Below are 22,884 nucleotides of genomic sequence, written 5' to 3' on the forward strand. Positions count from 1 at the left end.
ATAGGGTTTATTGTCTATAAGGGACTATAGGGTTTAATGTCGATAGGGTTTATTGTCTATAGGGTTTATTGTCTATAGGGTTTATTGTCTATAAGGTTTATTGTCTATAAGCGACTATAGGGTTTATTGTCGATAGGGTTTATTGTCTATAGGGTTTATTGTCTATAGGGTTTATTGTTTATAGGGTTTATTGTCTATAGGGTTTATTGTCTATAAGGGACTATAGGGTTTATTGTCTATAGGGTTTATTGTCTATAGGGTTTATTGTTTATAGGGTTTATTGTTTTTAAGGGGCTATAGGGTTTATTGTCTATAAGGGACTATAGGGTTTATTGTTTATAGGGTTTATTGTCTATAAGGGACTATAGGGTTTATTGTTTATAGGGTTTATTGTTTATATGGTTTATTGTTTATAGGGTTTATTGTCTATAGGGTTTATTGTCTGTAAGGGACTATAGGGTTTATTGTCTATAGGGTTTATTGTCTATAGGGTTTATTGTTTATAGGGTTTATTGTCTATAGGGTTTATTGTTTATAGGGTTTATTGTCTATAGGGTTTATTGTTTTTAAGGGACTATAGGGTTTATTGTCTATAGGGTTTATTGTCTATAGGGTTTATTGTCTATAGGGTTTATTGTCTATAGGGTTTATTGTCTATAGGGTTTATTGTTTATAGGGTTTATTGTTTATAGGGTTTATTGTCTATAGGGTTTATTGTCTATAAGGGACTATAGGGTTTATTGTCTATAGGGTTTATTGTCTATAGGGTTTATTGTTTATAGGGTTTATTGTCTATAGGGTTTATTGTTTATAGGGTTTATTGTCTATAGGGTTTATTGTTTTTAAGGGGCTATAGGGTTTGTTGTCTATAAGGGGCTATAGGGTTTATTGTCTATAAGGGTCTATAGGGTTTATTGTCTATAAGGGTCTATAGGGTTTATTGTCTATAAGTGGCTATAGGGTTTATTGTCTATAAGGGTCTATAGGGTTTATTGTCTATAAGTGGCTATAGGGTTTATTGTCTATACGGGACTATAGGGTTTATTGTCTATAGGGTTTATTGTCTATAGGGTTTATTGTCTATAGGGTTTATTGTCTATAGGGTTTATTGTCTATAAGGGACTATAGGGTTTATTGGCTATAGGGTTTATTGTCTATAAGGGGCTATAGGGTTTATTGTCTATAACGGGCTATAGGGTTTATTGTATATAAGGGGCTATAGGGTTTATTGTCTATAACGGTCTATAGGGTTTATTGTCTATAAGGGGCTATAAGGTGTATTGTCTATAAGGGGCTATAGGGTTTATTGTCTATAGGGTTATTGTCTATAAGGGGCTATAGGGTTTATTGTCTATAGGGTTTATTGTCTATAAGGGGCTATAGGGTATATTGTTTATAGGGTTTATTGTCTGTAGGGTTTATTGTCTATAAGGGGCTATAGGGTTTATTGTTTATAGGGTTTATTGTTTATAGGGTTTATTGTTTATAGGGGACTATAGTGTTTATTGTCTATAAGGGGCTATAGGGTTTATTGTTTATAGGGTTTATTGTCTATAGGGTGTATTGTCTATAGGGTTTATTGTCTATAAGGGACTATAGGGTTTATTGTCTATAGGGTTTATTGTCTATAGGGTTTATTGTCTATAGGGTTTATTGTCTATAGGGTTTATTGTCTATAGGGTTTATTGTCTATAAGGGACTATAGGGTTTATTGGCTATAGGGTTTATTGTCTATAGGGTTTATTGTTTATAGGGTTTATTGTCTATAGGGTTTATTGTCTATGGGGTTTATTGTCTATAAGGGTCTATAGGGTTCATTGTCTATAAGGGTCTATAGGGTTCATTGTCTATAAGGGTCTATAGGGTTTATTGTCTATGGGTCTATAGGGTTTATTGTCTATAGGGTTTATTGTTTATAGGGTTTATTGTCTATAGGGTTTATTGTCTATGGGGTTTATTGTCTATAAGGGTCTATAGGGTTTATTGTCCAGAAGGGTCTATAGGGTTTATTGTCTATGGGTCTATAGGGTTTATTGTCTATGGGTCTATAGGGTTTATTGTCTATAAGGGTCTATAGGGTTTATTGTCTATAAGGGTCTATAGGGTTTATTGTCTATAAGGGACTATAGGGTTTAATGTCGATAGGGTTTATTGTCTATAGGGTTTATTGTCTATAGGGTTTATTGTCTATAAGGTTTATTGTCTATAAGCGACTATAGGGTTTATTGTCGATAGGGTTTATTGTCTATAGGGTTTATTGTCTATAGGGTTTATTGTTTATAGGGTTTATTGTTTATAGGGTTTATTGTCTATAGGGTTTATTGTCTATAAGGGACTATAGGGTTTATTGTCTATAGGGTTTATTGTCTATAGGGTTTATTGTTTATAGGGTTTATTGTTTTTAAGGGGCTATAGGGTTTATTGTCTATAAGGGACTATAGGGTTTATTGTTTATAGGGTTTATTGTCTATAAGGGACTATAGGGTTTATTGTTTATAGGGTTTATTGTTTATATGGTTTATTGTTTATAGGGTTTATTGTCTATAGGGTTTATTGTCTGTAAGGGACTATAGGGTTTATTGTCTATAGGGTTTATTGTCTATAGGGTTTATTGTTTATAGGGTTTATTGTCTATAGGGTTTATTGTTTATAGGGTTTATTGTCTATAGGGTTTATTGTTTTTAAGGGACTATAGGGTTTATTGTCTATAGGGTTTATTGTCTATAGGGTTTATTGTCTATAGGGTTTATTGTCTATAGGGTTTATTGTCTATAGGGTTTATTGTTTATAGGGTTTATTGTTTATAGGGTTTATTGTCTATAGGGTTTATTGTCTATAAGGGACTATAGGGTTTATTGTCTATAGGGTTTATTGTCTATAGGGTTTATTGTTTATAGGGTTTATTGTCTATAGGGTTTATTGTTTATAGGGTTTATTGTCTATAGGGTTTATTGTTTTTAAGGGGCTATAGGGTTTGTTGTCTATAAGGGGCTATAGGGTTTATTGTCTATAAGGGGCTATAGCGTTTGTTGTCTATAAGTGTCTATAGGGTTTATTGTTTATAGGGTTTATTGTCTATAGGGTTTATTGTTTTTAAGGGACTATAGGGTTTATTGTCTATAGGGTTTGTCTATAGGGTTTATTGTCTATAGGGTTTATTGTCTATAGGGTTTATTGTCTATAGGGTTTATTGTTTATAGGGTTTATTGTTTATTGGGTTTATTGTCTATAGGGTTTATTGTCTATAAGGGACTATAGGGTTTATTGTCTATAGGGTTTATTGTCTATAGGGTTTATTGTCTATAGGGTTTATTGTCTATAGGGTTTATTGTTTATAGGGTTTATTGTCTATAGGGTTTATTGTTTTTAAGGGGCTATAGGGTTTATTATCTATAAAGGTCTATAGGGTTTATTGTCTATAAGGGGCTATAGGGTTTATTGTCTAGAAGGGGCTATAGGGTTTAGGGTGAGCCTCTGAACTGCAGTAGAGACTTATAGACAGAGAGATAGAGATGGATAGCTGATTGTCTCTCTCTCTCTCTCTCTCTGTGTGTGTGTGTGTGTGTGTGTGTGTGTGTTGATTTCTGATTCTCTGGCTGTCTTTACACAGGTCTTAAAGCTTCAGAGTGTGTGTTATGATTTTCTGTGTGTGTGTTAGTTGAGAGGGGAGACACACACACATGCGCGCACGCTACTGACATCACCCAAGATGCTGTCTACTGTCTTATAGAGGTCACACCTTTCTCCAACTTTTAAAATGTCAAACAAGGGACACGTGTTTAAAGAGTAGGATTTCAGAACTTTTGACCAGGGCACCAAACTTGGGACACAGCCTTGGAGTTGAGAATCTCTACTTACTGAGAGACAGTTCATATTCGTGGAAAAACGTTCAATGTTTTATTTTGAAAATCAAGCCCAAGGTAGGATGAACAAAAGGTTAAATTCAATGACTAATTCAATCATGTTCTCATAACCAACCAACATTTCATGATCAATGTCGATTACAGTGCCAAGACAATTTATTTTATTTCACATTTATTTATACAGGTAAGTCAATCAATTAAGAACAAATTCTTAGTTACAATGATGACCCATTAAGCACACACAATATCCAACACATCTATATAAACATCAATTACACTATATTGCCCTACCAAGCAAAAAAGGCAGTAACTGCTCATTTGGTTGAAAATGAGTTAACTAATTTTTGCTACATTAAATACATGCTTAATCACGTGGACAAGTATCCTGCCTCGTACTGTGTTCAGGAGACAATGGGGGTCATGTTAGCCAGTAACTGGATAAAGTTACTGTGAAACCAAGGTAAATTAAAAGCCATTTTTCTCAGTTCCACTCTGAGCAGTTACTGCCTTTTTAATGCTTGGTAGGGTAGTATACATATCGATATGCACATCAATTACACAAAACACAATCATATGAGAGAAACATATTGTTCTTTAAAGACCATTCCACATTTAAAAAAAATCTTTATTTAACTAGGCAAGTCAGTTAAGAGCAAATTCTTATTTACAATGACGGCCTAACGGGGAACAGTGGGTTAACTGCCTGTTCAGGGGGCAGAACGACAGATTTTTACCTTGTCAGCTCGGGGATTCGATCTTGCAACCTTTTGGTTACTAGTCCAACACTCTAACCACTAGGCTACCTGCCGCCCCTACACTCTAACCACTAGGCAACCTGCCACCTCTACACTCTAACCACTAGGCTACCCTGCCGCCTCTACACTCTAACCACTAGGCTACCCTGCCGCCTCTACACTCTAACCACTAGGCTACCTGCCGTCCCTACGCTCTAACCACTAGGCTACCTGCCGCCTCTACACTCTAACCACTAGACTACCTGCCGCCCCTACACTCTAACCACTAGGATACCTGCCGCCCCTACACTCTAACCACTAGGCTACCTGCCGCCCCTACACTCTAACCACTAGGCTACCTGCCGTCCCTACGCTCTAACCACTAGGCTACCTGCCGCCTCTACACTCTAACCACTAGGCTACCCTGCCGCCTCTACACTCTAACCACTAGACTACCTACCGCCCCTCCACTCTAACCACTAGGCTACCTGCCGCCCCTACGCTCTAACCACTAGGCCACCTGCCACCTCTACACTCTAACCACTAGACTACCTACCGCCCCTCCACTCTAACCACTAGTATACCTGCCACCTCTACACTCTAACCACTAGGCTACCTGCCGCCTCTACACTCTAACCACTAGGCTACCTGCCGCCTCTACACTCTAACCACTAGGCTACCTGCCGCCTCTACACTCTAACCACTAGGCTACCCTGCCGCCCCTACGCTCTAACCACTAGGCTACCTGCCGCCCCTACTCTAACCACTAGGCTACCTGCCGCCTCTACACTCTAACCACTAGGCTACCTGCCGCCTCTACACTCTAACCACTAGGCTACCCTGCTGCCTCTACACTCTAACCACTAGGCTACCCTGCCGCCTCTACACTCTAACCACTAGGCTACCCTGCCGTCCCTACACTCTAACCACTAGACTACCTGCTGTCCCTACGCTCTAACCACTAGGCTACCTGCCTCCTCTACACTCTAACCACTAGGCTACCCTGCCGCCCCTACACTCTAACCACTAGGCTACCTGCCGCCCCTACACTCTAACCACTAGGCTACCTGCCGCCTCTACACTCTAACCACTAGGCTACCTGCCGCCTCTACGCTCTAACCACTAGGCTACCCTGCCGCCCCTACGCTCTAACCACTAGGCTACCTGCCGCCCCTACTCTAACCACTAGGCTACCCTGCCGCCCCTACACTCTAACCACTAGGCTACCCTGCCGCCCCTACACTCTAACCACTAGGCTACCTGCCACCTCTACACTCTAACCACTAGACTACCTGCCGCCCCTCCACTCTAACCACTAGACTACCTGCCTCCCCTCCACTCTAACCACTAGGCTACCTGCCACCTCTACACTCTAACCACTAGACTACCTACCGCCCCTCCACTCTAACCACTAGTATACCTGCCACCTCTACACTCTAACCACTAGGCTACCTGCCACCTCTACACTCTAACCACTAGACTACCCTGCCGCCTCTACACTCTAACCACTAGGCTACCTGCCGTCCCTACGCTCTAACCACTAGGCTACCTGCCTCCCCTCCACTCTAACCACTAGGCTACCTGCCACCTCTACACTCTAACCACTAGACTACCTACCGCCCCTCCACTCTAACCACTAGTATACCTGCCACCTCTACACTCTAACCACTAGGCTACCTGCCACCTCTACACTCTAACCACTAGGCTACCTGCCACCTCTACACTCTAACCACTAGACTACCTACCGCCCCTCCACTCTAACCACTAGGCTACCTACCGCCCCTCCACTCTAACCACTAGGCTACCTGCGCCCCTCCACTCTAACCACTGAACGTGAACTGAACATAACACTCGTATTAAAGCGCAATGCATTGCAATAAAACGTTGTCCAAATGGCTTCAATACAGTGGCAGCAGCATTCATACAGCATTCTTACAGCATTCATACAGACGACATCACCATAGAGTCATATAGACGACATCACCATAGAGTCATATAGACGACATCACCATAGAGTCATATAGACGACATCACCATAGAGTCATATAGACGACATCACCATAGAGTCATATAGACGACATCACCATAGAGTCATGTAGACGACATCACCATAGAGTCATGTAGACAACATCGTCATATAGACGACATCACCATAGTCATATAGACGACATCACCATAGAGTCATATAGACGACATCACCATATAGTCATATAGACGACATCACCATAGAGTCATATAGACGACATCACCATAGAGTCATATAGACGACATCACCATAGAGTCATGTAGACGACATCACCATAGAGTCATATAGACGACATCACCATAGAGTCATGTAGACGACATCACCATAGAGTCATATAGACGACATCACCATAGAGTCATGTAGACGACATCACCATAGAGTCATGTAGACGACATCACCATAGAGTCATGTAGACGACATCACCATAGAGTCATATAGACGACATCACCATAGAGTCATATAGACGACATCACCATAGAGTCATATCGACGACATCACCATATTGTCATATAGACGACATCACCATAGAGTCATATCGACGACATCACCATAGAGTCATATAGACATCACCATAGAGTCATATAGACAACATCACCATAGAGTCATATAGACATCACCATAGAGTCATATAGACATCACCATAGAGTCATATAGACGACATCACCATAGAGTCATATCGACGACATCACCATAGAGTCATATCGACGACATCACCATAGAGTCATATAGACATCACCATAGAGTCATATAGACAACATCGTCATATAGACGACATCACCATAGTCAATAACCAGAATGAATGCTGACTGAATTATTTTGTTTTCTGCTTTTTAATGAAAATACATGTCTTGTTTCTATAGAAGAAGACTATTTTAGTTCTTAATTTCTTAACTAACTCATCAATATGCTTTTTTGAAAGATCAATTTTTTTTGTCAATCCAGACGCCCAGATATTTACAAGCGGGAACACGGTCAAAGAGGGCACCATCCAAAGTATGTATGAATAAATCATCAGATACATCCTTATGTGATTTGGAAAATAACAAACATAGTTTTTACCTGCATTAAAAAGTACTGATTTCAATTCAACAATGGCTTTCTGCAGGACAATAAAGACAGGTTGATTCTCTGACAGAGTCTGTTCAGCTGTTGGGGCAACAGCATACACCACCACAGTGTCATCTGAATACAGGTGAAAGTTATTATTTATTTTTACAGATAAACCCATTATTATTAATGTAAATAGTGAAAAGAACTGGACCAAGAATGAATCCCTGTGGGACACCCTTTTTTTTATGTACAGAAAACCTGATTCAATAACATCAGTAAATTCTGTTCACGCCCAATTTTTCAGTTTTTGATTTGTTAAAAAAGTTTGAAATATCCAATAAATGTCGTTCCACTTCATGATTGTGTCCCACTTGTTGTTGATTCTTCACAAAAAAAATACAGTTTTATATCTTTGTTTGAAGCCTGAAATGTGGCAAAAGGTCGCAAAGTTCAAGGGGGCCGAATACTTTTGCAAGGCACTGTATATATATATATATATATATATATATATATATATATATATGTGTGTGTGTGTGTTACAGATGCTGCAGTCAGAGGAGTCGAAAGCTGCGACAAGACAGATTCTAGCTAATCAGCACCAGTGGATTGTTTTACAAGTAGAATGTTATTGAAACGAAAACAAAGAGTCACTGATGTTCTAACAAGCCAACTAGAGGCTAGAAGAGGAGCAGACAGTCGATTGACTGATCAGGGTTCAATTAAACCGCCATTTATTTCAAATAAAAAGCCTGCAGAGATAAAAATGCCGATTTAAAAACATGACTTACAGGTGGAAAAAGGATCTACTTTCATTTTTTTTGTGTGTGATAGAAATTACCCAATTGAATGGAGAAGGGGATTGTAAATACACATAGTAATTGTTGATCCCTGGAGACGAATGGAAGCAAACTGAAAGTCATATCGACATGAAATGTATCGCACAGTGAGATATATAAATAACCTGGGTCGTTATTCAGAATTCTTAATTTATGGGTCTTCAATTTGCATGGATGAAATTTGGAGACCCAAGTAAAAGGTTTCTGTAGGGCTAAACCCTGACAAATTGGTGTATGCAAATTGGTGTATGCAAATTGGTGTATGCAAATTGGTGTATGCAAATCGATGTATGCAAATTGATGTATGCGCTTTACAGGGTTTGGATTATATGCCCGGGACTTTTTCTCCATTTTGTTTTACAATTTGTATCATGTTAAATATTAGCCACTCTCGGGTGACAACGTCAGTCACTAATACCCACATACAGAGCCTTCAGAAAGTATTCCTACCCATTGAGTTATTCCACATTTTGTTGTGTTACCTGAATTCAAAATGGATAAAATATAAAACAAGTTTCTACACACAATAGACCATAATGACAAAGTGAAAACCCGTTTTGTGAAATTTATGGAAAATGAAATACAGAAATATCAAATTTATATAAGTATTCACACTCTTGAGTCAAAACAATGTAGAAGCACATTTGGAAGTGATTACAGCTGTGAGTCTTTCTGGCTGAGTCTCTGAGAACTTTCCACACCTGGATTGGGCAACATTTGCCCATTTATTCTTCAGAAAATTCTTCAAGCTCTGTCAAATTGGTTGTTGATCATTGCTAGGCAACCATTTTCAGGTCTTGCCATAGATTTTCATGTAGATTTAAGTCAAAACTGTAACTTGGCTACTCAGGAACATTCAGTGTCTTCTTGGTAAGCAACTCCAGGTGTAGGTTTGGCTTTGTGTTTTATGTTATTGTGCTGCTGAAAGGTGAATTAATCTCCCAGTGTCTGGTGGAAAGCAGACAGAACCAGGTTTACCTCTAGGATTTTGTCTGTGCTTAGCTCCCTTCCATTTATTTTTTTACCCTGAAAAACTCCCCAGTCCTTAGTGATTACAAGAATACCCATAACATGATGCAGCCACTACTATGCTTGAACATATTGAGAGTGGTACTCATCACTGTGCTGTATTGGATTTGCCCCAAACATAACACTTTGTATTCAGGACAAAATGTGAATTGCTTTGCCAAATGTTTTGCAGTATTACTTTAGTGCCTTGTTACAAACAGAGGAGGCATGTTTTGGAATATTTTTTTTCTGTACAGGCTTCCTTCTTTTCACTCAGTCAATTATTTTAGTATTGTGTAGAATGTTTTACTCCTGAACTTATTTAGGCATGCCATAACAAAGGGGTTGAATACTTATTGACTCAAGACATTTCAGCTTTTCATTTTTTAAAATTAATAAATAAACATTTTTGAAAAACATTATTCTCCTTTGACATTAGTCCAGTGACCCCCCACAAATCTCACATTTAATCAATTTTAAATTCAGGCTGTAACAGAACAAAATGTGAACAAAGTCAAGGTGAATATGCTGTAATCTGCAGTATCCCATGTCCTTATCCGAGATCGAGCCATTTAGCCAAGTCTATGTGAGAACCAAAACATCCGGACTCGTGTCCCATCTTTGACCCCAAACGTTTCTACCTTGATATTCAACAGTCCAAGCCCTCTATGCCCTTTGGAAACAGCGGTGGTGTCCATATTTATGGTATTTGAAATAATAGCACTGGGCGAGTTTACCACAGTGGGCTTCCCAATTGGGCTAACAGTAACATAACTAACAGAACTAACAGATTACAGATTACATTAACTTTATGGCCACAACATTAATACACACAACACCCCTTGGGAATATGGTTATCTGTAGTAGTACGATGATAAAGCTGTGATATAGTGGAAATGGGAAGAACAACCTGGGCCAGGGTTGGGCTGTCTATGAGTCAATGTTTTACAAGAGCCTCCTCGATGATGGCTGAGAACACTTGCTCGCACGGGTAAAACTGAGACCTCTCCCAGAAGTTGTCAATGAACTTCAAATTCATGGATGAACAGTAGGATTTAAGCCAACAGTGTAGTCAAGAGGAGATGACTAAAGCGATCCCGTGATCTATTGTTGGCAAAGGCCCGGAAATGAGAACCTGTATGTCTGTCTTGTTTAGCCCCCAGGGGAAATTTAGTAGCCCATGACCAGACTGAGAGGAGATTGCACTTTGTGCTGAGGTAAAGTTGAAAGGACGGGGTGGGGGGGAGTGGCAAAGTACCTTGTTTGGAGTGGCCCGGTGAAGTCGGGCTCAGAGCCGTAAAATGATTTGTTAATAAAGGACAGTGGTCCAAGGTAGTATCCTCAGTAGCAGAGGAGTCCAATCTCACAGAGCATCCTGGATTATCCCATCATGTCATTTACAATTGTTGCATCAAAGACACCATGCAGTCTGGAAGTCTCCTTAGCCAGAGTGAAACATTCTTTCAGGACTTTGTTTCTTCTCTAGTAGTTCAATGATCTGGTATTTTGAGGCAAAAGAGCTGTTTACACTTTTTCACAAAATGTATAAACCAGTCAAGCACTGTAAAATGTATAAAACACCCAAGCACTGTATCGCCACTCCAAACTGTCAGATTCCTACTTCCTGGTTGACGAACAATACATCCTCAATGTTCATTTCCTGGTTGATGAATAATACATCCTCAATGTTAATTTGCTCTTATGTATATACACAAAAAAACAAAAGAGAGAGAGAGAAACAAACAACATCCAGTCCAATATATACAAACAAACAGATCTTGGGAGAGGGGGGGGGGTCCAATAAGAGTCTGTTACAACAAGAGTTTTCCTCAGTTCATTAAAGCATAGGCGAGGATGTCCCTACGCCATAGTCTCTTTCCTCAGGATGCGTTTGGGGTGACAGAGGACGCTGGCCAATCCAGATCGTCCCCGGGGTCGTGACCTTCGCCTGATGGTTTTGTGACAGCGCAGGGAGATACCCAGCTCCTCCATGACAGAGCTAAAAGAGACACACTGCCCACCAAGAGAATTACATTTAGCCACCGCTAATGCTAATTAGCTCAGTATACCGGCTTTAGCATAGTCTCTAACAGACGCTAGGCTAATGGTAGCGCTTAGTCATGATAGTGCTTAAAGAGACACACTGCCCACCAAGAGAACTACATTTAGCCACCGCTAATGCTAATTAGGCTACTCAGCATACCAGCTTTAGCATAGAGTCGCTAACAGACGCTATGCTAACGGTAGCGCTGAGACATATTGGGGTGATAAAAGAGACACATCTGAATGAAACACAAGTGCTAAGATAGGCAACATCCTCATGTAGTTACAGTGAGTAGCTAGGCTAATTGTACAAGGCTAACCATGGCCCTGGAGTCACTCATAAAGCTCAGGAATTGGGCTACCCTAAGTCCTAGCGTTAGCAATGAGGCTAACAATGAACCCATGGATCTGGGCTAGCATTAGCAATAAGGCTAACAATAGCTCCAGAGAGCTGTATCAGTGTTACTAATCAGAGCATGACTCCAGGGTCGTAGGTTAGGGTTCGAATCAAATTATAATATTGATATTGGCAGTAATTGTGAGTAAAAAAAAAAAAAATCTATCATATAACTAGTATTTTCCTTACAAAATCCAATTACTTTTTTTCTGGCAATAGGACAATACCTGCCGAATTAATTATAAAGTGTTTGTTAATTAGTAAAAAAACTGTTAACAAAGAAACGCTGGAGGCTTTGGGAATTAATTGACTCAAATATTACATGACTATGGATGTATCCCAATTAGCACTCTCCTCCGTATATACTATAGTCCACTTCTTTTGACCCAAACCCTATGGGTTAGTCAACAGGAGTTCCCTATGAAGGCAATAGGATGCCAATTGAGACGCAAGCATATACAATCACATTCATTTTGATTGTTTTTGATTGAACTTTTTCTCTGATATGGTGGACAGAACTTCTCAGTAATGATATCTCTCTGCGGTAACGTTCCCTTTAAACCTCTTGTCGGTGTAAACAGGGTCGTCTCACTCTCCATTCCCTCTGTTGCTTGGCATGAGCCGCCCATATTTACTTACCATAATGCTAACGGGGCTGGGGAAGAGGAGGAAGAAGAGAAGGAAGAGGAATGGAAGACCCAGCAGGAGATCTATGGGCGGGGTTAAACTCCATCCAACCAGTCAAATGATAGCAAACAGTGTTTAGACTGAACAGGTTATTTATGGGCCTGTACTATATTACATATTATAATTTGTGTGGCCGTAATATTGTCGTCTGTATGTTTTTTTTAATTAATTTGATCTTGCCTAGAGGAAGAATAAGGAGGTAGCCTCGTCATTTTAAACTTGAACTTTAAATCTTTTTTTTTCACAACTTTTATGCAATTAAATTTGATTTAGCGTCACACACAAAAAAAAACATTTAGAAACTTTAACAGACTGCTAACTATGCTATTGGCAACCATGTTATTGCTAACCGCTGACTACGCTATTGATAACCAGGTTATTGCTAACTGCTAACTATGCTATTGATAACCAGGTTATTGCTAACTATGCTATTGATAACCATGTTATTGCTAACCGCTAACCAGGCTATTGATAACCAGTTTATTGCTAACCGCTAACTATGCTAGTGATAACCAGTTTATTGCTAACTATGCTATTGATAACCAGGTTATTGCTAACTGCTAACTATGCTATTGATAACCAGGTTATTGCTAACTGCTACCTATGCTATTGATAACCAGGTTATTGCTAACCGCTAACTATGCTATTGATAACCAGTTGATTGCTACCTGCTAACTATGCTATTGATAACCAGTTTATTGCTTATCATGTTCTTGCTAACAGCTAACTATGCTATTGATAACCAGGTTATTACTTATCATGTTATTGCTAACCGTTTTAGAGATCAGTCAAATGTTACTAGCCACAGATACATTGAGTTGAAACAATGTCTAAAGCCCTAAATTGATGTAAGTATGAGTTGATACAATATAGTGGGGAGAACAAGTATTTGATACACTGCCGATTTTGCAGGTTTTCCTACTTACAAAGCATGTAGAGGTCTGTCATTTTTTAAATCATAGGTACACTTCAACTGTGAGAGACGGAATTTAAAACAAAAATCCAGAAAATCACATTGTATGATTTTTAAGTAATTAATTAGCATTTTATTTCTTAGGAGAATTTACTAATGACTAATTTATAGGTCTAAAGATTTAATGAAAATACCCCTCCTCCCTCGAATTGATAAGAAACAAAGAATCTGCATGGAAATACACAATAATAATATGGTTTGTTGCTAAGGAAGTTACTAAGGGGACTGAGAGAAACCCGACTACAGGACTCTGGGAGAAGCAATATGAGGTCAGAGGACAGAGACTACCTGAGGTTGAGGTCAGGGGTTACAAGAGGTTGAAGGTTATAGGAAATAGCTGGGGGGGGGGGCATAAACGGATGAAATACTCAAACAGCGGAACTAAGAAACCAGGACTTCACTACAGGTCGTAGGTCACGAACAGACAGACAGTGGGACGGACGTGTGTTACAAACCTAAACTTCTAGCGTGTGTGTGGCGGAGGCTAGCCTGGGCAGGGCTGGGGGGGTTGGGGAGGCTACTCTATGTCATCATCGTCCCCCAGCAGCCGACCACTCTCCAGGTCAGTGGACAGAGAGGTGGCAGAGGAGGAGGAGGCGCTGTCACGGCGCTGGAACTGGCGGGACTGAACCCCGTAGAAGAAACAAAAGGCCTGATGGGTTATAGGTGGGTTAGGGTTGGGGTTAGCATGATGGGTTATAGGTGGGTTAGGGTTAGGGCATGATGGGTTATAGGTGGGTTAGGGCAGGCATGATGGGTTATAGGTGGGTTAGGGTTAGGGTTAGCATGATGGGTTATAGGAGGGTTAGGGTTAGGGTTAGCATGATGGGTTATAGGTGGGTTAGGGTTAGGGCATGATGGGTTATAGGTGGGTTAGGGCAGGCATGATGGGTTTTAGGTGGGTTAGGGTTAGGGCATGATGGGTTATAGGTGGGTTAGGGCAGGCATGATGGGTTATAGGTGGGTTAGGGTTAGGGCAGGCATGGGTTATAGGTGGGTTAGGGCAAGCATGATGGGTTATAGGTGGGTTAGGGCAGGCATGATGGGTTATAGGTGGGTTAGGGCAAGCATGATGGGTTATAGGTGGGTTAGGGCAAGCATGATGGGTTATAGGTGGGTTAGGGCAAGCATGATGGGTTATAGGTGGGTTAGGGCAAGCATGATGGGTTATAGGTGGGTTAGGGCAGGCATGATGGGTTATAGGTGGGTTAGGGTTAGGGCAAGCATGATGGGTTATAGGTGGGTTAGGGCAAGCATGATGGGTTATAGGTGGGTTAGGGCAGGCATGATGGGTTTTAGGTGGGTTAGGGTTAGGGCAAGCATGATGGGTTATAGGTGGGTTAGGGCAGGCATGATGGGTTTTTAGGTGGGTTAGGGTTAGGGCAAGCATGATGGGTTATAGGTGGGTTAGGGTTAGGGCAGGCATGATGGGTTATAGGTGGGTTAGGGTTAGGGCAGGCATGATGGGTTATAGGTGGGTTAGGGTTAGGGCAAGCATGATGGGTTATAGGTGGGTTAGGGTTAGGGCAGGCATGATGGGTTTTAGGTGGGTTAGGGCAAGCATGATAGGTTATAGGTGGGTTAGGGCAGGCATGATGGGTTATAGGTGGGTTAGGGCAGGCATGATGGGTTTTTAGGTGGGTTAGGGTTAGGGCAAGCATGATGGGTTATAGGTGGGTTAGGGTTAGGGCAGGCATGATGGGTTATAGGTGGGTTAGGGTTAGGGCAGGCATGATGGGTTATAGGTGGGTTAGGGTTAGGGCAAGCATGATGGGTTATAGGTGGGTTAGGGTTAGGGCAGGCATGATGGGTTTTAGGTGGGTTAGGGCAAGCATGATGGGTTATAGGTGGGTTAGGGCAGGCATGATGGGTTTTAGGTGGGTTAGGGCAAGCATGATAGGTTATAGGTGGGTTAGGGCAGGCATGATGGGTTATAGGTGGGTTAGGGCAGGCATGATGGGTTATAGGTGGGTTAGGGCAGGCATGATGGGTTATAGGTGGGTTAGGGCAGGCATGATGGGTTATAGGTGGGTTAGGGTTAGGGCAGGCATGATAGGTTATAGGTGGGTTAGGGCAAGCATGATGGGTTATAGGTGGGTTAGGGCAAGCATGATGGGTTATAGGTGGGTTAGGGCAAGCATGATGGGTTATAGGTGGGTTAGGGCAGGCATGATGGGTTATAGGTGGGTTAGGGCAAGCATGATGGGTTTTAGGTGGGTTAGGGCAAGCATGGTGGGTTATAGGTGGGTTAGGGCAGGCATGATGGGTTATAGGTGGGTTAGGGCAAGCATGATGGGTTATAGGTGGGTTAGGGTTAGGTGGGGCGGATGGGGGACAGGCATGACAGAAATAGAGATGGAAAACAAACAGAAATAACAAAAAGGGGAAATTAGAAAATTAGACATGCACAGTCCCTATGGGACCCTATTCCCTATATCGTGCACTACTTTAGAATAGGGTGCCATAGGGCTCTGGTCTAAAGTAGTGCACTATATAGGGAATAGGGTGCCATAGGGCTCTGGTCTAAAGTAGTGCACTATATAGGGAATAGGGTGCCATATAAGATGAAGTTAGCCAAATTCGTAACTGAAAACAAAGTCTTGATTACTTAATAACTATGTTTGTGTTGATGCTGTAATACCCGTGTCTATCAGGGTTGACGTTAAAGCAACGCTCCTCCTTATATTCAATAATGTTACCTGTTGAGAAAACATATCTGCAACAATAACAGTTGTTCATGTATCTGATATCTATAGAACCCATAGCACTTCTCCTCCCCTCCACCTCCTCTGCATGCTGCAGTAACACATCCAGTCCAGTTGGAGGCGCTCCTCTCTCCTCCAGATCCATAACTCAGTCAGCAGAGAAATAGGTCCTCTTCACTCACCTCCTCTATGTCAGAGTTCTTCCTGGCCTTGTAGATGAACTCTCCGATGGCTACGAACACGGACAGGACGAGTCCGGCCGCCAGGACGATAAAGATGCCGCCGATGTTCTCCACGCCCAACGCGCTGGCTTCTTTGTTGTCCTCCTCAGGACAACCGTTCCCTCTCCACCACTTCTCCTTCATCATGTGAAGCTTCCCTTCTTCCTGGAGCTGCAGGATGGCGATGGTCACCTTGTCTCTGTAAGGGGAGCCTGGGGTATGACAGGAGAAGAGAGAAGGAAGTTGAGACGAGGAGATAAGGCCCTCTATTATTCTACACAAGGTTGCAGTCTTCAAACAGATACTTTTTTTTCTTCAGTTCTACATATGGAAGAAGAACAAGAAGAAGAAGAACAAGAAGAAGAAGAACAAGAAGAACAAGAACAATAAGAAGAAGAACAAGAAGAACAAGAACAAGAAGAAGAACAAGAAGAAGAAGAACAAGAAGAACAAGAACAAGAAGAAGAAGAACAAGAAGAAGAAGAACAAGAAGAACAAGAACAATAAGAAGAAGAACAAGAAGAACAAGAACAAGAAGAAGAACAAGAAGAAGAAGAACAAGAAGAACAAGAACAAGAAGAAGAAGAACAAGAAGAAGAAGAACAAGAAGAAGAAGAACAATAAGAAGAAGAACAAGAAGAACAAGAACAAGAAGAAGAAGAACAATAAGAAGAAGAACAAGAAGAACAAGAACAAGAAGAAGAACAAGAAGAAGAAGAACAAGAAGAAGAAGAACAATAAGAAGAAGAACAAGAAGAAGAAGAACAATAAGAAGAAGAACAAGAAGAAGAAGAACAATAAGAAGAAGAACAAGAAGAAGAAGAACAAGAAGAAGAAGAACAAGAAGAAGAAGAACAAGAAGAAGAAGAACAATAAGGAGAAGAACAATAAGAAAAAGAAGAAGAAGTAGAAGACGACTCTTACCTATTGGTGTGCCCACTCCGTAGCCCTTGGAGTCTATGAGTCCTCCTATCTGCGTGAGGTTACAGTTCCTCTGACTGATGTACTCTATGCTGGTAGACTCCATCAACATAGCGTAGTCTGTGGTCAGCACCCTGGTGATCCCCTCTCTGTTGTTCTTCACCAGAGCTGTGTTCTTCCTGCTGCTCATAAACGCCCACATCTTCTCATAGGTGGAGATCTTGGATTTCTAAATGGACAACAACAACAAGGCCTCTTCTCATTGGTGGAGATCTTAGATGTCTGATGGACAACAACAACAAGGCATCTTCTCATTGGTGGAGATCTTAGATGTCTGATGGACAACAACAACAAGGCATCTTCTCATTGGTGGAGATCTTATATTTCTAATGGACAACAACAACAAGGCCTCTTCTCATTGGTGGAGATCTTATATTTCTAATGGACAACAACAACAAGGCCTCTTCTCATTGGTGGAGATCTTAGATTTCTAATGGACAACAACAAGGCGTCTTCTCATTGGTGGAGATCTTAGATTTCTAATGGACAACAACAACAAGGCATCTTCTCATTAGTGGAGATCTTATATTTCTAATGGACAACAACAACAAGGCATCTTCTCATTGGTGGAGATCTTCGATGTTTGCTGGACAACAACAACAAGGCATCTTCTCATTGGTGGAGATCTTAGATGTTTGCTGGACAACAACAACAAGGCATCTTCTCATTGGTGGAGATCTTAGATGTCTGCTGGACAACAACAACAAGGCATCTTCTCATTGGTGGAGATCTTAGATGTCTGCTCGACAACAACAACAAGGCATCTTCTCATTGGTGGAGATCTAAGATGTCTGTTGGACAACAACAACAAGGCATCTTCTCATTGGTGGAGATCTAAGATGTCTGTTGGACAACAACAACAAGGCATCTTCTCATTGGTGGAGATCTAAGATGTCTGTTGGACAACAACAACAAGGCATCTTCTCATTGGTGGAGATCTAAGATGTCTGTTGGACAACAACAACAAGGCATCTTCTCATTGGTGGAGATCTAAGATGTCTGTTGGACAACAAAAAAAGGTATTCTAATACACTACCGTTCAAAAGTTTGGAATGCTAGAAATGTCCTTGTTTTTGAAAGAAAAGCTAATTTTTGGTCCATTAAAATAACATCAAATTGATCAGAAATACAGCGTAGACTTTGTTAGTGTTGTAAATGACTACTGGAAACTGCTGGAAACGGCAGATTTTTAATGGAATAATAACATAATGCAATTTTCTAAAAAACTTTTCTTTCAAAAATAAAAACAAGGACATTTCTAAGTGACCCCAAACTTTTGAACGGTAGTGTATTAGAATACCTTTTTTTGTTGTCCAACAGACATCTTAGATCTCCACCAATGAGAAGATGCCTTGTTGTTGTTGTCCAACAGACATCTTAGATCTCCACCAATGAGAAGATGCCTTGTTGTTGTTGTCCAGCAAACATCTAAGATCTCCACCAATGAGAAGATGCCTTGTTGTTGTTGTCCAGCAAACATCTAAGATCTCCACCAATGAGAAGATGCCTTGTTGTTGTTGTCCAGCAAACATCTAAGATCTCCACCAATGAGAAGATGCCTTGTTGTTGTTGTCCAACAGACATCTTAGATCTCCACCAATGAGAAGATGCCTTGTTGTTGTTGTCCAACAGACATCTTAGATCTCCACCAATGAGAAGATGCCTTGTTGTTGTTGTCCAACAGACATCTTAGATCTCCACCAATGAGAAGATGCCTTGTTGTTGTTGTCCAGCAAACATCTAAGATCTCCACCAATGAGAAGATGCCTTGTTGTTGTTGTCCAGCAAACATCTAAGATCTCCACCAATGAGAAGATGCCTTGTTGTTGTTGTCCAGCAAACATCTAAGATCTCCACCAATGAGAAGATGCCTTGTTGTTGTTGTCCAACAGACATCTTAGATCTCCACCAATGAGAAGATGCCTTGTTGTTGTTGTCCAACAGACATCTTAGATTTCCACCAATGAGAAGATGCCTTGTTGTTGTTGTCCAACATACATCTTAGATCTCCACCAATGAGAAGATGCCTTGTTGTTGTTGTCCAGCAGACATCTAAGATCTGAGTGAGTGAGTGTATACAATGTGTATAAAACAATTATTACTATGCATTGTTACCTGATAAATAAACACTGAAGTTCTTGTGTCAGAACTATTACATGACAGGAAGACACAATTTCCATCTATTTGTTTATGGTCAGTTTCATCCTTATAGATAATAAATAAACATCAAGCTTGTTGTGTCTGATAGTAACTCCCTCCCTCTGTGAGTCCCAGGGTGGCTGAGGTCCTGTTGATTGTGTCTGTCCTTCCTTCTCTGTCTGTGTGTGTGTGTGTGTGTGTATGTCCTGTGTCTACATATGTGTGTGTGTGTCCCTCCCAGTGAAAGGAAACAGGACAGCTGTGTGCTAAATCTCTTGCTGTTTCAATTTGTTGTGTCCCTCCACAGCGCTGTTCCCTCCCATCCATGGAGGAGTAATCAGACGCTGCAATCTGAGGGATAAAGCCCCACCCGGATCAACCCTGCTGGGCCACACATCGCCACGGGGTGGATGGTTGGAGGAGCCTCACAGGTTATCTAACACTCACACACACACACACACACACTCACACTCTCTCACACACACACACACACACACACTGTACAGTACAATGACGCACACAAGGCTAAGCACAATGTTTTATGGGTCTTGCTATACAGAGTGTACAAAACATTAAGAACAGCTGCTCTTTCCATGACATAAGACTGACCAGGTGAATCCAGGTGAAAGATATGATCCCTTATTGATGTCACCTGTTAAATCCACTTCAAATCAGTGTAGATGAAGGGGAGGAGACAGGTTAAAGAAGGAGTTTTAAGCCTTGAGACAATTGAGACATGGATTGTGTATGTGTGCCATTCAGAGGGTGAACGAGCAAGACAACAGATTTAAGTGCCTTTAAACAGGGTATGTTAGTAGGTGCCAGGCGAACCGGTTTGAGTCACGAACTGCGACGCTGCTGGGTTTTTCACGCTCAACAGTTTCCCGCGTGTATCTAGAATGGTCCAACACCCAAAAGGACATCCAGCCAACTTGACACAACTGTGGGAAGCATCGGAGTCAACATGAACCAACATCCATGTGGAACGCTTTAGACACCTTGTAGAGTCAACATGAACCAACATCCCTGTGGGAAGCATTGGAGTCAACATGAACCAACATCCCTGTGGAACGCTTTCTGTTTAGAGTCCATGCCCTGATTTTATTTTATTTTTATTTCACGTTTATTTAACCAGGTAGGCTAGTTGAGAACACCTTTATTTAACCAGGTAGGCTAGTTGAGAACACCTTTATTTAACCAGGTAGGCCAGTTGAGAACACCTTTATTTAACCAGGTAGGCTAGTTGAGAACACCTTTATTTAACCAGGTAGGCCAGTTGAGAACACCTTTATTTAACCAGGTAGGCCAGTTGAGAACACCTTTATTTAACCAGGTAGGCTAGTTGAGAACACCTTTATTTAACCAGGTAGGCAAGTTGAGAACACCTTTATTTAACCAGGTAGGCTAGTTGAGAACACCTTTATTTAACCAGGTAGGCAAGTTGAGAACACCTTTATTTAACCAGGTAGGCTAGTTGAGAACACCTTTATTTAACCAGGTAGGCTAGTTGAGAACAAGTTCTCATTTGCAACTGCGACCTGGCCAAGATAAAGCAAAGCAGTGTGAACAGACAACACAGAGTTACACATGGAGTAAGTAAACAATTAACAAGTCAATAACACAGTAGAAAAAAAAGGGGGAGTCTATATACAATGTGTGCAAAAGGCATGAGGAGGTAGGCGAATAATTACAATTTTGCAGGTTAATAACACTGATGAATTGAGTCTGTTCTGAAGGCCAAAAGTGCAACTCAATATTAGTCCGTGTGTCCGTAATGTTTTGTAGACTCAGTGTATGTTGTTGTTTTAAGTAACAATAAGGAAAGCAACAGGATGGTCCACCACCCAAAGGACATCCAACCAACTGGACACAACTGTGGGAAGCATTGGAGTCAACATGAACCAGCATCCCTGTGGAACGCTTTAGACACCTTGTAGAGTCAACATGTCCCCGACGAATTGAGGCTGTTCTGAGGGCTAAAGGGGGTGGTGGGGGGGTGTATGAGGGGTGCAACTCAATATTAGGATGGTGTTCTTAATGTTTGGTATACTCACTGTATACCGGAATAAGGTTGCTAGATCGAATATTGCTAGATTGATTCTCCGAGCTGACTAAGATAAAAAAATCTGTCGTTCTGCCCCCTGAACGAGGCAGTTAACCCACTGTTCCCCTGAACAAGGCAGTTAACCCTCTGTTCCCCTGAACGAGGCAGTTAACCCACTGTTCCCCTGAACAAGGCAGTTTAACCCACTGTTCCCCTGAACAAGGCAGTTTACCCACTGTTCCCCTGAACGAGGCAGTTAACCCACTGTTCCCCTGAACAAGGCAGTTTAACCCACTGTTCCCCTGAAACAAGGCAGTTAACCCACTGTTCCCCTGAACAAGGCAGTTAACCCACTGTTCCCCTGAAACAAGGCAGGTAACCCACTGTTCCCCTGAACAAGGCAGTTAACCCACTGTTCCCCTGAAACAAGGCAGTTAACCCACTGTTCCCCTGAAACAAGGCAGTTAACCCACTGTTCCCCTGAACAAGGCAGTTAACCCCACTGTTCCCCTGAACAAGGCAGTTAACCCACTGTTCCCCTGAACAAGGCAGTTAACCCACTGTTCCCCTGAAACAAGGCAGTTAACCCACTGTTCCCCTGAACAAGGCAGTTAACCCACTGTTCCCCTGAACAAGGCAGTTAACCCACTGTTCCCCTGAACAAGGCAGTTAACCCACTGTTCCCCTGAACAAGGCAGTTAACCCACTGTTCCCCTGAACAAGGCAGTTAACCCACTGTTCCCCTGAACAAGGCAGTTAACCCACTGTTCCCCTGAACAAGGCAGTTAACCCACTGTTCCCCTGAAACAAGGCAGTTAACCCACTGTTCCCCTGAACAAGGCAGTTAACCCACTGTTCCCCTGAACAAGGCAGTTAACCCACTGTTCCCCTGAACAAGGCAGTTAACCCACTGTTCCCCTGAAACAAGGCAGTTAACCCACTGTTCCCCTGAAACAAGGCAGTTAACCCACTGTTCCCCTGAACAAGGCAGTTAACCCACTGTTCCCCTGAACAAGGCAGTTAACCCCACTGTTCCCCTGAAACAAGGCAGTTAACCCACTGTTCCCCTGAAACAAGGCAGTTTAACCCACTGTTCCCCTGAAACAAGGCTGGATGAGGTGTGAAGATAACAGAACATCGTGGAATAGGTCAAAGGTCCCGAAACGGTGAAAAATCA

The 22,884-nt window shown here is 41.6% G+C and overlaps 1 protein-coding gene across 5 annotated transcripts in view; it reads right to left on the bottom strand.

Moving 5' to 3' along the window:
* Positions 1–3,874: 3,874 nt before the first annotated feature.
* Positions 3,875–22,884, bottom strand: part of grik1a (glutamate ionotropic receptor kainate type subunit 1a) — an 87,916-nt gene continuing 68,906 nt past the window's right edge. For 2 of the 5 annotated variants that reach the window (XR_016493173.1, XR_016493172.1), the window contains 4 exons: positions 17,468–17,693; positions 16,505–16,755; positions 14,073–14,269; positions 3,875–11,530 (listed from right to left, as the gene is read on the bottom strand). Coding sequence is in view for 3 of the 5 variants with exons in the window: in XM_090226354.1 (XP_090082480.1) it covers positions 11,378–11,530; positions 16,505–16,755; positions 17,468–17,693 (630 nt within the window). In the remaining 2 variants the exon portion in view is untranslated. Of the gene's footprint in view, positions 11,531–13,664; positions 14,270–16,504; positions 16,756–17,467; positions 17,694–22,884 lie in introns of those variants that run through there. The other 3 variants (XM_090226354.1, XM_036967582.2, XM_090226353.1) reach the window with 2 other exon arrangements.

The sequence above is a fragment of the Oncorhynchus mykiss genome, chromosome 29, assembly GCF_057628025.1.
Source record: "Oncorhynchus mykiss isolate SJ-2025 chromosome 29, ASM5762802v1, whole genome shotgun sequence".
Classification (NCBI taxonomy): Eukaryota; Metazoa; Chordata; class Actinopteri; order Salmoniformes; family Salmonidae; genus Oncorhynchus; species Oncorhynchus mykiss.